The 16,055-nt window shown below is 37.0% G+C and overlaps 1 protein-coding gene across 1 annotated transcript in view; it reads right to left on the bottom strand.

The window, feature by feature from the left end:
- Positions 1–16,055, bottom strand: part of LOC128985867 (glutaredoxin domain-containing cysteine-rich protein CG31559-like) — a 195,672-nt gene that overhangs the window by 155,424 nt on the left and 24,193 nt on the right. The window contains 2 exon segments of the mRNA XM_054405818.1: positions 5,354–5,941; positions 5,944–6,286. Coding sequence (XP_054261793.1) covers positions 5,354–5,941; positions 5,944–6,246 — 891 coding nt within the window. The 5' untranslated portion in view covers positions 6,247–6,286.

Genomic DNA, 16,055 nt, shown 5'->3' with positions numbered 1-16,055 from the left:
TGCAGCTCTTTGCAACAATATAGTGTTTGTCTGTCGATCAAGAGGTCATCGGTTCGATCCTAGAATAGTTTTTGGTTAACTAGTGGGTGAAGTGGCACTTTCCTGCATACGAGAGAAATGTTTACGCACAAGCCGAAGGCAAGTGTGGAAAGTTTCTCGAGTGCAGCTAAGTCAGTTTGCACTCATGTTGCACATAGTTTTCCGACAGTTACTATAAAGCATAAAAATAATTAGTCTTTCAAACACTGTACAGCAAAACATATGAACGAATTGGGAAACGCTGAGCCAGCTGATCGTATTCGTAATATCTTTAAGTGTTGCCAACTTATTTTCAAGCGTACACGTATTACGTACCTAATAAAAGCACGCTGTTTTGTGTTGTTTTGGTTAGAATACTAGTGTATGAAAAAAGTGTGCGGCAAAAGTAAGTAGATACAGCAATTATAAACTTTCCGTGTAATAATCAGTGCAAGGAAGGCCACTTTGTCAAGTGATTGTAGGAAAAAGTTAGTTTCTTATCTTACGGTTCACAATGTCATTGGTAATTAGGGATTTAATCAATGGTTTTGACTAAAGAAACAGCTGATCATTGCCCATAAAATACCTAACATACTATATGACTTTATTCTACGCTATTCTTGCGTTGATATTCAGCCTGAAATACGCTCTAGGTGACGTTATTGTTTAAAAATTAAATAGTAATAATAAGAATTATGAAACACCCTGAACCACTGATCTCTAAATTACCAAGGCATTAACAGTGGCAATAATAGCAACAGAATTATTATAAACCGTGGGAAGTTTCTTCACAATATTAATAGAGGTTGCAACATGTTTAACAGGGACTACGGTCAACCATATCATTGAGTTCGACATGAAACATGCGAGTAACAAATAATTACATCAGTAACCGTATGATTTGCAGATGCTGTGTCGCAAGGCAGATAGCGGGTATTTGCCCATCTTCAGTGAGTGGCGAAGATGAGGCTGAAGATAGTGATGCGACTCTCCAAGGTCTAAAGTGGAAAGGTGAAGGATATTCTCTGCAGAGTTGAGTTTCTAGTAGAACCTGAATGCCTCTAGTCAGTTAGTGGCATACATTTTACTTTTGACTATGGAGAATTGTGGTATCTTAAATTCAATTAAAGTTTTCCACCTAATTGATTTTGGTACTCAAACATCTGATCTATGGACCAGTTGTAGTAGTTTGTGCTCATAAAGGTAGTTTATCAAACCCTAGTGAGCTTTTTTATGATTCATTTTTCTATTTCAATGTTTCATAGTAAATTGCAGATTACATTATATGTTTCTGCATTGCTCATTTGAATGTGATAAAACAGTAATTTGGTAATTACTCGAACATAGAAGTTAGTTTTGGTTACAAAGATGTGTTTATCAAGTATTTATTTACTATATGTTTTAATAACTAGAACATTAAGTTAATTTTATGCAAATTTGACATGTTAGTTACACTCCAACGAGTGCACTATCAAACAAAACCTTCATAACAAACTTTACCAGAACCATATGGAAGGTCAATTTGATGAATTCATCAATTCATTAAGTCTAAAACTACAAGACTTCGTTGATATCAAGAAGGTTCTACTGCTAGAAAAATTGGATTTTTTTTATTTCCTGGATAGTTTTCACGTCGTTTTTAGATTTCTTCCCTGATATAAGGTAATTTTGTATAGTGGTTTATACATTATTTGAATTATTTCAATGTCGGAGTTCGGAGTGGTTTCCCAAAGTTGGATACCGTAGGTCTAAATAGGTTCCAGTATAATTTTGTACTAAAGTAATTCGTTTTTAGAACATCTTTGAATTCAGTCCATAATGCCGATTCCAATTTAGTTTTTTTTTATAATTTAAATTAAGTGTTTTGTTCAAACTGTGTGAATGCCATGTAAGTAGTTTGTAAGGAATACCAAGGTATTTTACTTCGCTAATTCAAAATACCAAGTTAATGTTGCGTTATTTGGAATGTGTGCACTAGTGGACTTAAACTTACTTAGTTGTTAAAATTTTGTTCACTATATGCCTCATAATCTAAGTTCCACCCCCCTAGTCATAACAACCGATCTTCACCAATACCTACCCTACAACAATTCCCATAGTAGGTATCTAGGTACATACTAAGGAACTAGGTAGGTACATGGTAGGTTCATTTCGTGTACCCTCACTAATTAACATAAAGAACAACAAAAGACCATTCTTACACAAAAACTCTGCACCACAAGTTAACACGAAGTCTAGACATAAAACGATGCCATTCTTCAGGTTGTCCAATTACACTTAATTAGTGCAAAACCAGCCGCAGCAACGGCACTTGTTTTTCTGGTATGAAATCCAAGAGCGGAATCCCCAACCGGACCTGGGGCTATATACTTGAGCTATGTAGTCGCTATGTAGTTACTGGTGCAACTGGCCCCCGCAAACGGCATATCCTGGTCACGTACCATATACATATATAACTCAGCTGACCTCGAGACCAGTTTATGCGTCAATTAACTGAAATAAGTTGGTAGAAATGCGATCTGAGTTGAATGGAGAGTAAATAATGGTAAGCTTTCGTGTCATCGTAATGGTGTGTGGAAAACTGTATAGATGGATGGGTCTTTCTAGAAAAGGGTCAAACTCAATTGGTTTAACTATCTAATACCATGTTATAAGGTGTTTTCTTTAGGCAATTGTTTATAGAAGTGGGAATACCAATTTTACAATAAAAGCTATTAAGACAACAGAATGTGCTTAGACCTATACAAATGCTACAGTAAAAATTATAGCTATTAGTCAAGAATACGTTTGACAAAGATTTATCATGTATGGTTGTATATTATAGTTTTAAAATTATGATCATTTTTGAATTGTATTTCTTATGACTTTCCATTTAGTCAGGCTACAAATTAAGTTCATGTCACAACGAATTTTGGTTATTCCAAAATTCTGTGTAAAAGTGAGCATCAAATGTTTTTTTCTGTATTTAGATCTTTACTATAAAATTTAAGTAGTGGAGCAAAACTTAAAAAGTTCGTGAATGATCACTAATACGCTAATACGAACCGCGTAAGTACAGTTAGGTTAAGTTGGTATTTGGTTCAGTTTTTAATTATTTTACAACAATTTGACCGAAAGTCAAACAGAAACTCAAAATAACAGCATTCTATTCAGGGTTAAGAATAAATGTGGAGGTTCCTCTCGTGATTGTAGGAGTGATGTTGGGTCTCGATAGTATCGAATCAGGCTTTTAACAATAGAGATTCTCAGTGTACAAGACTTAGCTACGTGGTCAGTAACTGACCCTGGACGTGATGCTAAGGTAAACACTCGACATTGACAACTGAGGCGAGTCACACCTGACTATACGTGGGTGGCAACACTGTAAACTACTGTTGATGATATTGTAAAGACTCTCAGTGTACAAGACATAGCTACATGGTCAGTAACTGAACCTGGACGTGATGCTAAGGTAAACACTCGATATTGACAACTGAGGCGAGTCACACCTGACTATACGTGGGTGGCAACACTGTAAACTACTGTTGATGATATTGTAAAGATTCTCAGTGTACAAGACATAGCTGCATGGTCAGTAACTGACCCTGGACGTGATGCCAAGGTAAACACTCGACATTGACAACTGAGGCGAGTCACACCTGACTATACGTGGGTGGCAACACTGTAAACTACTGTTGATGATATTGTAAAGATTCTCAGTGTACAAGACATAGCTACATGGTCAGTAACTGAACCTGGACGTGATGCTAAGGTAAACACTCGATATTGACAACTGAGGCGAGTCACACCTGACTATACGTGGGTGGCAACACTGTAAACTACTGTTGATGATATTGTAAAGACTCTCAGTGTACAAGACATAGCTACATGGTCAGTAACTGAACCTGGACGTGATGCTAAGGTAAACACTCGACATTGACAACTGAGGCGAGTCACACCTGACTATACGTGGGTGGCAACACTGTAAACTACTGTTGATGATATTGTAAAGACTCTCAGTGTACAAGACATAGCTACATGGTCAGTAACTGAACCTGGACGTGATGCTAAGGTAAACACTCGATATTGACAACTGAGGCGAGTCACACCTGACTATACGTGGGTGGCAACACTGTAAACTACTGTTGATGATATTGTAAAGACTCTCAGTGTACAAGACATAGCTACATGGTCAGTAACTGAACCTGGACGTGATGCTAAGGTAAACACTCGACATTGACAACTGAGGCGAGTCACACCTGACTATACGTGGGTGGCAACACTGAAACTACTGTTGATGATATTGTAAAGACTCTCAGTGTACAAGACATAGCTACATGGTCAGTAACTGAACCTGGACGTGATGCTAAGGTAAACACTCGACATTGACAACTGAGGCGAGTCACACCTGACTAACGTGGGTGGCAACACTGTAAACTACTGTTGATGGTATTGTAAAGACTCTCAGTGTACAAGACTTAGCTACGTGGTCAGTAACTGACCCTGGACGTGATGCTAAGGTAAACACTCGATATTGACAACTGAGGCGAGTCACACCTGACTATACGTGGGTGGCAACACTGTAAACTACTGTTGATGATATTGTAAAGACTCTCAGTGTACAAGACATAGCTACATGGTCAGTAACTGACCCTGGACGTGATGCTAAGGTAAACACTCGATATTGACAACTGAGGCGAGTCACACCTGACTATACGTGGGTGGCAACACTGTAAACTACTGTTGATGATATTGTAAAGACTCTCAGTGTACAAGACTTAGCTACGTGGTCAGTAACTGACCCTGGACGTGATGCTAAGGTAAACACTCGACATTGACAACTGAGGCGAGTCACACCTGACTAACGTGGGTGGCAACACTGTAAACTACTGTTGATGGTATTGTAAAGATTCTCAGTGTACAAGACTTAGCTACGTGGTCAGTAACTGACCCTGGACGTGATGCCAAGGTAAACACTCGATATTGACAACTGAGGCGAGTCACACCTGACTATACGTGGGTGGCAACACTGTAAACTACTGTTGATGATATTGTAAAGACTCTCAGTGTACAAGACTACGTGGTCAGTAACTGACCCTGGACGTGATGCCAAGGTAAACACTCGACAATGACAACTGAGGCGAGTCACACCTGACTATACGTGGGTGGCAACACTGTAAACTACTTTGTATGATATTGTAGAGACTTTCAGTGAAGTAGTAAAGACTGACCAATAACCTTAAGGTAACAATCCTTACTTTCTCAGGAACTACAGCCTACACCAACAAAATTAATCTAGTATAATTCAAGTTCTTGAAACTGGGATGGAAAATTAAATATATTATAACTCACTTACCTTAGTAGCTTGTATCTGCAGGAAGGTAGCTATCCCGGCTCTCACTCTATTTTTCACTCCTCTGATGGTACCTCTAGAACTCCTGATGGTCGCCGACGAAGGATCTCCCTCCTGAAAACCTTTGCACCCCGCGAAGTAATCCTCGTCATCTTTCCGCGCACTGGTCACTTCCGGTTCGAAACTGTTTTCGTTTAAATGAAACTTATAGAAACTATCCGGGTTGAACGGCGCGTCCGCGGGTTTGTTTCTATCCTCGTAGGTGCGTTCTTCGACGACAGACTTCAACGAAGCACTTTCGTCGCTGATTGTTGTCGAGAGCGGTTCATGTTCCTCGAGAGACAATTTGGAAGAAACTTCACATATTTCTTCAATTTGTTGAGTGTGGATGTTGTGATGGTTCTCCCTCAAAACTATCGGGTCCTCTTGCACCTCTTCTTGCTTCCCAGTGCTTCCATCCAACTCGCTGCTGTTCAAGGAGTCGCAACTGATTTCGTCATCACTCTCAGCGTCGGCACCACTACTCGTCAGGCTTCCGCCCCTCTGGTGAACTGTGACGGTCACTCCACCTTTCTTGGGCAGCGGCGGGGCGTGCTCCCGTGCTCAAGGTCACTGCAGGTACCACTATCTAGAGTATCACTGGGGGAAGATTGTCCGGAGGTGTAGAAGTAGTAAGGAGAACTTCCCCTCATGTTGAGCTCCTCTAGCTCACTGTTGATGTTGATTCTGACGGTGTTTGCTCCGGTGTGCGTGTGGACGGCCGGCGCGGCGACCGGTCCGGAGTTGACCCGTATCTTAACAACGTGAGGTCTAGAGTGTCGGGTGGCGCTGACGATGACCGGGGCCGTGGAGGAGCGACGGGTCTTCGCTGGGAGCGGTGGCGGGGGGGACTCCATGCTGGCGCTCTGGGTCGCTCTCACATCTCAACTGACGCACCTGCGGGATAATCATACTTGTTACTGATAACGAACCGATAACTGATGACAAAGTGGAAATGATGCAAGAATATAGTCACGGTGTAGTAGATCACACAATCACCACTAATTTGCTCTCACGAATTAGAACATAAACGGTGTGGAATCATAAACATTACAAATATGCCACTGACCAAAGTGTACAGGATTTTATTATTACTTAAATGGAAATGGCAAACCAGTTGTAACAGCTATTGGTACAGGCGTTCGGGCTAGTGACGTTATTTGTTAATGTTTATGATACATACCGTTTATGTTCTAATATTCGTGTGTGTGCTCTTCTAATTAAACTCATGTTACTTGAACAGATAGCATGGAAAATACTGATCTTGGTAAAAAATCATGTGATTTTCGTATGTGGTTACTAACATACTGTAGTATGAAGAGCATTCAGAAAATGTTAAATTGTGGATTTCATACACATGACACACAATGGTGCCGTTTTAAGGCGAGATAATTAAAGTTTGAATTTGGAATTAGAAATGTATCAATATAAATAAATAATTCTGACCAAAACATGGAAAAGCACAAATCTTTTGATTACATTGATCAGATCAAGTTTGCATTGATGATTTTTAGACATAGCTGTAGCCTTATAATATAGCTATAATAACTACTAAATTAAAATTGTTTTTACTGTGAAGAAAACTAAATGAATGGGTATTAAACTTAGACCATATAAAACTTGTTCATCACTCATATTTCAGGATAAAAACACAAAACTAACTCAATCAAAAGCAATAATTTTACTAACTAATATTGCGAATAAATAACAAATAGAAAGAATGCAGATTTAAACATTAATATCCTGGTTAATGAATGCCTTAACACTCTCGGACTTTTAAATTTACAGTTCAAAAACATTGACCAAACTCAATTATTTTCAAACTAATACATTTTATACTAACTGAATGATTTAGTTTCAGCATTCCCGATGTTTTACCCTCATCAAATTCCCTAATATACAGATTATTTCGCTCGTGTACGACCACTAAGTGCACTATCGCTTCATAACAAGATTGGCACAAAGAAGCTTAGTATTTAGTACAACCTGATGGTATCAAGCTTGCCTAACATACAATAATCTCCTTAAACGTATCTGTAAATAAGGAAAACTTTGAAGGAACTATTATGTCCAATAACTTTTCTTTCAGTACGGTGTAAAATAAAGTTAGACGATAGCTAATTTTCCCACTACAATATGGTTTGATTCCCAATAACAGTGAATAGTTTTACTAGTCTTAAAATTCACTAAGAGAAAACTAATTATATTCGGATTTTGTTAGGTTTACTCTTCACTGCTTTTCACTTCAATACCAAATTGGAGTTAGGAGAAAATCTAAGATAAATCAATTCATTAATAAATAATCACGAAGAATATTTGTGAAAGTCCCTTCAAGGACGTAATGTAGTGTTCTAGATTTATTTGTTGTCTTTTAAAATACTTCAAAAATAACTAAAATACATAATAATGCCAGATAAGAACGTTAAAAGGTTATGGGCACTTATCTGTGTATTCCGAACTACTCAGTAGTAAAAAAGACTAAAAAACATTTTGTTTTACATGTAAATCTTCAACCCTTGTTTTGAACATGAGTATTCAAAACACCATATAACTTCTGTACGTCTAACGTACTACCCTTTCATCAATGTATCTAAACTGCACATTACACAAAACTCTAACTATGCAATAAGGACACAAGTTTTTAAATCATTAAATTCCCAACCCTTCCCTCGCTATAGTTAACCTTGCAAACGACTACAACCATCTGTACGTTTCCAAACGTAGAAAAATGTCATTGATATCTAAACTACATACAATAAACCTCACTGCAATACAAAAGAACAGGAACCCTTTTGTACGCCTGAAAATCTACAACCCCTTCATCGATTTATCTAAACTGCACACAATCTACCAGCAATACAAAGAAGCGGAATCATACGTCCACATTTGTAACGCTTTAGTTCGTGTTCTGTAATAACAGTTATCAGGCCAAGGTCCTAGGATATTTACGAAGAGACTAGGATAATTTCGAAGCTAGGAAAATAACACGAGAACTGTTCAACCTTGAAATGCGTTGTGTGTGTGTGTGTGTGTGTGTGTGTGTGTTTCATCACACAGTGGGACTAAGAACGCTACTGAAGATACAATAGTGACACAGAATCTCATGTTTGTATTGCTAACAATGACTTCTAGTTCTCAACACATGTGGGTTATTACCACGGTAAAAACACCGTTTAACCCATAAGGACAGGTTATTGTCATAACTGAGGTAATTATGAGTGAATTAAATGAGCTTTGTTGACCGGGTGATAATTGTTCTTGTGCGGTCTTATGAAGAATGATCAAGTTGGTTACACCAATAGAAATTAAGTTGTTTTTGTATAACGCTTTGGATTACTGGTTATACTATACCCCTAAAACATTTAGGCGATCTAATCTGTCTATTGATTTATTTGTTTCTTCTTATTTCAAGGTTTATTTGGAGGGGAAAAAGGGTATAAATTTATTTCAAATGGTTAAAAAGTTAAGAGGGGTGCAAGTTACTTCATCCACCAAGTATATCCTCTGGGGACATCTAAACGAAAAAGTAAACAGGTCCCGGGTCTAGGTCTCACCATGAGACCTACGGTAATAACTTATTCCCTCTATGGGAAATTCGCTAAAAGCAACTCGCCAAAAAAATCAATTGTTTTGGCTACTTCCAGCTGTTTTCATGTAAAGCAATTTTCAATAGTTTGGTTCTCGCAAGGAAGTTTGTTTCTCTCCAAGGTAAATACATTCGGACCCCTCTCACCGCTTAAGACGCTAATGTAGGCGTCTCAAACTGGTTACCTCTCTATCTTTAGTTGCTCTCGCCGCTCTAACACGTTCCCGGTCTGGTTAGCTGTCAAATATATCTACTGTGTGACAATTTGTTACTGAAAACTCTCTTGATGTTGCTTGTGGAAAAAACGTGTTCAATAAATCATATCGAATCGCTATAATTTTGTAAGTAAAGCACGGGTCACACTAGGCTGTTCGCCAGCCGCTGGTGATCAGTAGCTGGCACCAGCATCACCGGCTCACCAATCCAGGTTGAGTCAGCTCAGTGTCAGCTGCGAATTTTGTGGTCACATTAAGCTGACAGTCGCGGCTTCTTTCAATTCGCCGCTGATGCCAGCCTAGTGTGACCCGTGCTTAAGTGGAGAATTGTGCATACATGCAAGTATAAACCGTATAATGAATTTTAATAGGGATTTTGGGTAATTTATTCCTGCTCGAGAAAAGGTGGGTCTTACTCTTGATTTATAGCAGAATGACTGGATAACTGCACTTTTTACTTGTTCAAACTCATTTATTTTGTCTAAGGCAACTCTTTTGTGGAGGCAACTCCACTGTCGGAATGCAGGGTCGAGATATGTCTTAAACCTAAATTTAATCAATTGGTCCTTCTTCCGCAGGATGTTTATGAGATTGTCTACATCAAGGTTGTTTATCATATAAGAAGGTTCACCCTTATATTATTTCTTTTTTCTGTAGAATGGATAGTGCCACTACTACTACAGCTTTAGTTTCTTTTAGGGTAACCCAAAAATATGTCGGCCTAGGCCAATCTCTGATCAATAATTTTTACGGACCAGGATAAAATTATCTACATTTGGTAATCTGATCCTTTTCCCTCAGTGTGTCTGAGAGGGTCTAAATCATTGGGGGTATTATCAATAGCGTTTATGTACACCCTCACAAAAGATACCTTCTTTTCTTCCACTGAAGGTGTTTTTAAAAATCCATCTTTCCGGTTGATATTTATCCCTTTTCTAGCTGATGAGGACATAGTCCTAAAACTACCAGTGTAGATTTCAGACAACTGGATCTTTGTAATCAAGTCAGGTAAAACTCTATGTGTTATGTTGGCTTAAATTAGTAGATATATACAAAATGTGTATTAAATTAACATACAAATGAAAAAAAACACAAATTTATATCACTGTTTTATTTTGTAAATTTATGTTGTACAATTCTATTCCCTTTTTTGACTGAGTGTAATGTTAACACCATCTTTTTACCGCCTTCTTTTATGTTTTTTTCTTGAGTAGTTGCGATCAGTTGTTACCCTCCTTCGACAACACGTGAATTCTTGTTGAATTACTCGACTATCTATAGAAGGTGGTTTATGTATTTTCGGATGCCTACATTTGATCGTTTTCTCTAAATGTGTCGATGATATTTGTTGTGTATGGGACATTATCCATAAATTTGATCATTTGATATTTTTCTCTTAATCGGTCTAAGAGTTAGTCTACATGAATGGGGCAATGGGGGCAGCTTTGTTCTTCTATTTTTCTGGGAGTTGCTCCAAGAAAGATTTTCTGGGGATGAACGGAGACAGCTTTGCTCATATGGTCCTTTTCTCTGTGTTGGTCTGAGAGATTGTCTACATCAATGGGGACCATTATCCATAGCTTTTATGTATGCCGTTCCGAAGGATTGTGTTTTATCTTCTACGGAAGGATTTTCTTTTCGAATCCATCTTTTCTGTTAACATTTACACAGTTTAAAATATTAATATTAATCCCTTCCCTAACTAGATGACAGTCATACTACTTCAACGGTTTTTGTCAGCCCACTGGGTCTTTATGATCATGTCACGTAAAACTATACGTTATGTTGGTTAATTAGTAAAGAAATACAAAATGTGTAATTAATAAACATACTAATAAAAACTACTCGAATTCATATCACTATTTAATTTTCACGAGTTTAATTGCTAAATTTATATTTATGTTGTAATATTATGCAACCAAAACAGTTATCTTCCCCATGAATGCACGTGGTAGGTTTCTATTTCCAAGGTAATTGAGTTTTATTTTAACTCCTGAACAACACGTGGTATTTTTTACACTTGACTATGTCAGCTCTCTGATTGGGAATTCCACTGTATTCGTGAGCATCCTGGCTAAATCGTTTGAGATGGAAACACAGCATCGGAGGAAGTTCCTCAATCTTCGTCATGAGGGTTGCCCGCTCATGTTCACATAGGGGGCAGACCCGTTCTCTTATTTATTTTTGGAAATTTAGTAGAAAACATTCTTGCAATGTGGTAGGATCCTCTTGAAGGGGGTTGAAAGAACATTGAAGCTTTCAACACGGGACGATGTATTTAGGCATCCATCACATTGAACAACATGTTTTAGTTTGACTTGGAATATGTACTCCATTACAACTTCCCATCTCAAACATTTCTACAAAATTAATAATTAATAAACATACAAATAAAAACAACTCAAATTCATATCACTGTTTAATTTTCACGAGTTTAATTGATAAATTTATATTATTTATGTTGTAATATTATCCAACCAAAACAGTTATCTTCCCCATGAATGCACGTGGTAGGTTTCTATTTCCAAGGTAATTGAGTTTTATTTTAACTCCTGAACAACACGTGGGATTTTTTACACTTGACTATGTCAGCTCTCTGATTGGGAATTCACTGTATGTTGGTGAGCTTCCTGTCTAAACCTTTTAATATGAAAACACATCATCTGAGGAAGTTCCTCAATCTTCGTCATAAGGGTTGCCCCCTCATGTTCACATAGGGGGCAGACCCGTTCTCTTATTTATTCTTTTTGGAAATTTAGTAGAAAACATTCCTGCGATGTGGTAGGATCCTCTTGAAGGGGGTTGAAAGAACATTGAAGCTTTCAACACGGGACGATGTATTTAGGCATTCGTCACATTGAACAACATGTTTTAGTTTGTCTTGGAATATGTACTCCATTACAACTTCCCATCTCAAACATTTCTACAAAATTAATAATTAATAAACATACAAATAAAAACAACTCAAATTCATATCACTATTTAATTTTCACGAGTTCAATTGATAAATTTATATTTATGTTGTAATATTATCCAACCAAAACAGTTATCTTCCCCAAACATGATTTAATTGTACATTGTTGACCAAAAATAATGTAAAAGCTGAAATCAACAATGGTTAAAACAGTATGTTGTGCTATGTGTTTAATATCCATACAAATAACATTGATATTAACCTTGAAATAAATTGCAATCTGTCGGTGGCTCACACCAACTACGACGATTTTGGTAAAAAACCGGCTACAAATTTATCATGAGAATGGAATGTCTAGTTCAATTTAAAAAGTGTTAAATTATGTTTTCTTTCGGGCTAAAAACGTCAGTTGTTTATGTTTATGATCCATACCGGGTCTTTTCTAGTATTCGTGCTAGTGATGTACCGAACAGCTCGCTGTCTTGTGTAACACAGAAAGTGCCCCAGATCACCGACCTACTCGCTTCAAGGCGAGGAGTTTTTATCGAAGTCAATCTTTACAGATCCGTTGATCGGAGGGGAATTGTCCTCCATTCAAATCATCCCAGGAAATCTTCCATGGAAAGTGACTGTCCACTTTTAAACTACCTACTTTCTACTTTTGTCACTTGGAATAATTAGGCTCAGGGTTTTCTACAAAACGTGTTTTAACATTCGAATGACTTGTTTACGTACGAGTAGAGTTGCTAGAGGTGTGATTAGGTTGATGAAAATAAGCTATGTAAATCTATAAGTTGATTTATTTATTTGAGTTTAATTATTGTTAGTAACGTTTTCAACAACAAATGATGGGACTGTATCCTTTAAAATTGGTATATTGTTAAACTGGAAACGATCTAGAAACACTCCCTGTGAAAAGTATTTTGATTTACGAAAACGACTATTCTCTTCCAAGCATATAATTAGGAGTTGATGTAAATGTCCTTAAGGTGTAAACATGATGCCGCGATGATTATTAAATAATCTTAACAAGAAATGTTCTTGTTAATAAATTGAGTAATTTATGGGATTGAAATGAACAAAAAATTACCCTAATCAAGGAATATATTTCCTACGCTCTGTGTTTAGATGTTAACAGTTAAATAAGAAATGTTAGGATTCGATATTTATATTAATTTGACTTTATAGTAATAGTTGCAGTTGTATAACGATTCTGCAAATAACATTTTTTTAGTCTCAAGTTTCTAATCCATAATGTATATATCCTGAATCCTCAGTAAGACCGGAAGATAAAAATAATGTTAAACTAACAAAATGCCAAAAAATACGTCATAGTATTTTTATAAGACTGCTTCCTCCGCGAGAGCCTGTACACTAATGAGGGGACTCTGTGCATCTACTATGCCCTTGATTAGATTCAGAGAGCACATGCCTTGGTATTCCCACGTCATGACTATTTGGTCGCAGATCTCCTTGCGCGGGGACGATGTTGACCGGGATCCGTTGATCTTTAGAGATACGAAGAACTCGGTCAGTTTTCTTCGGATGGGCCCCTGATCAGCCCAATTGTTGCTGACTTGCTTGATTATTGCATTGATGTTGACTCTTCCATTTTCTGCAGAGTATACCAGTTCGTCCATGCCAGCAGATGCCACTGCGGCGCACCATCTCTTCTCTATACATGATATGTTGGAAGAGTCTTGAGCTACAGGCTTTACGAGAGTCAGCCAACTCGCCATCGCCATGAGATAGTGTTTATTTGTAAAGCTAGAATTAATATGTTTAGGATAAGATAGGGAAGTTTTACATTGCCTAACCGAAAACCAAACTTCTAGGCTATATCGATTGTAACAATCGATTTACGAAATAGTTAAATAAGTTTTATAGTAAAGGCAATTATAAGGTACTTTGTGTGCACTGATGTCTGCTAAACTGACCAGGGTTTTCAAAAAGTTGGGGCATGGCTATGTAGTGATACATTGGGTCAAATTAATAATACGTAAACAAACAGTAAAGATTTTGTTCATTATATACTCTCTAATGCAAAATTTAATACTATGACTTAGACTTTAGAAGGTGCAGAAGTAAAGTAGAAATACCTACATTTGAACATTTATTCTTTTCCCCTCAGGGTGTACATGAGATTTTCTACATAAATGGAGACATTTATTATTAGTCGGTGCACGAGGTCCCGTGTTCAAATCCTGCCAATCACCAATACATTTTATCTATGTGATAATGTCAAAATCATCTAGGACTAGCCTGAAGTAATGTGTAAAACAGTTCCGGGCTAGAACTAGCGTCCTAGGATGTAAAGGTAGGACATAAAAAATATATAATCGAATAACTTCAACATAAGAAAAAGCTAGCAAGTTTTTCATCCACCTTAACAGCAACATGTGTTGTGCACATAATGTGTCAAGAGAAACTGAGACGCAGACACTTTGTACCATAACAGGTTAATAAATCAACGCAACATTCCGCCTATAAGTTGCACTCCCTGGTGTGTGTGAGATTGTGAATTGTCATCCGTGGAATGAACACTACAGATGCTGCTTATTGTGTTTCTACACTAATTACTTTACATGTACACCTGTTTAATTTGCAGTGCAGATCTAGTTTACTAAATACAGCACGGATGCTAGAGCAGAAACGGAATGGACCATAAACATAAACAAATGTCATTGACATGAAAATGAACCTGTTTGTGCAATTTTTTTAACTAGATAACGTCTAGTGGTCGAAAACTCGGCAAAAAATATGTAATGTACAGAATTATCTATTTCCACCACTTACTGTAAATAAAACACGTGATTGGAATTTCTTTTCTTTTTGATTTTATGTTTATATTTCGTCAACAGCATGGGAACCCATAAAGCCCATGTTAGTTTTTTAAAATGTTAAATACATTTTTTCGTGCTTAATTTTGAGCCAATATTAATTTATAAAGGATTCTGCACATCTACAGGGAAATTTATATTTAACATTGTGCGTAGATTTTCCCTGCGATGCACACGAGCTGAGGAAGAAGGATTTAAAGAAACATGCTTGCCTATTAATATATAGAAGATGGAATTGTCAACAATTCCAAATCAGCTGTTACAAACTGTATAGATTCGGACATTGACGTCACTTGCTTATGTTTATGATTCATACAGTTTCTGTTACAATATACGTTAATAATGTTATGTCAATTTACCGTGGTATAATCTACAGGATAGTGATTATTGTTTTTTTTTTACATCAGGGTGTGATATTGTTCATCACTTGGATCAGCTGTTTTACTGTAAGTTTTAATGTAAAAAAGAAGAATTTAAAAAAGGTTTAAGATGGTCAATGAAAGAGGTCAGATACACAGGTCCTACTCGTGAAAAGAGAGATTCCCAAAAAATGGAGTTGAAAGTCATAAATGTTTGGACACCGAAAAGAATGCTTTAGACGTTGGGGTGGATGAGATGATAAGGGGTGTGTAGAAAGAGAAGAGTAAAATATATACATATAAACGCGAATAAAAAATTTGGAATGAATCTCTATCAAGCATTACATAAATACCCCAGTGCCCAGTTTTTATAATTTGAATAAATAATGATTCCGGCAAGTAAATATTGATTTATTTATTCAAATGACCCGATCATGCCCTTTTACATGATTTTAAGTTTAAATTAACACACAGCTGATTGAAAAGAAGAAATAAGAATATTTAACTGCAGCTGTGTTAGTGGCTAAACCAAGTTTTTGTTTTCAAACAGCAACAAATCAAACACAGAAATACAAAGTCCACTTAACGAAAGTGTTTCTAATAGGCTTGAGGTAATGGTAACCATATTTTTAGCTCTTTATTTTTACCTCTGAAACTCTATTGACACAATAGGATCTATAAATATTTCGGAACTCCCTGTTCCTCTTTCATGGTATTGTCCCTTGCATGAAGACAAAGAAGTTTAAAAATAA

Source organism: Macrosteles quadrilineatus, unplaced genomic scaffold (assembly GCF_028750875.1).
Source record: "Macrosteles quadrilineatus isolate MER2022 unplaced genomic scaffold, UCM_ALF_1.0 Scaffold_2__2_contigs__length_208266976, whole genome shotgun sequence".
Classification (NCBI taxonomy): Eukaryota; Metazoa; Arthropoda; class Insecta; order Hemiptera; family Cicadellidae; genus Macrosteles; species Macrosteles quadrilineatus.
Note: the sequence above shows the minus strand (reverse complement) of the source record. Positions and strands in the feature narration are given on the sequence as shown.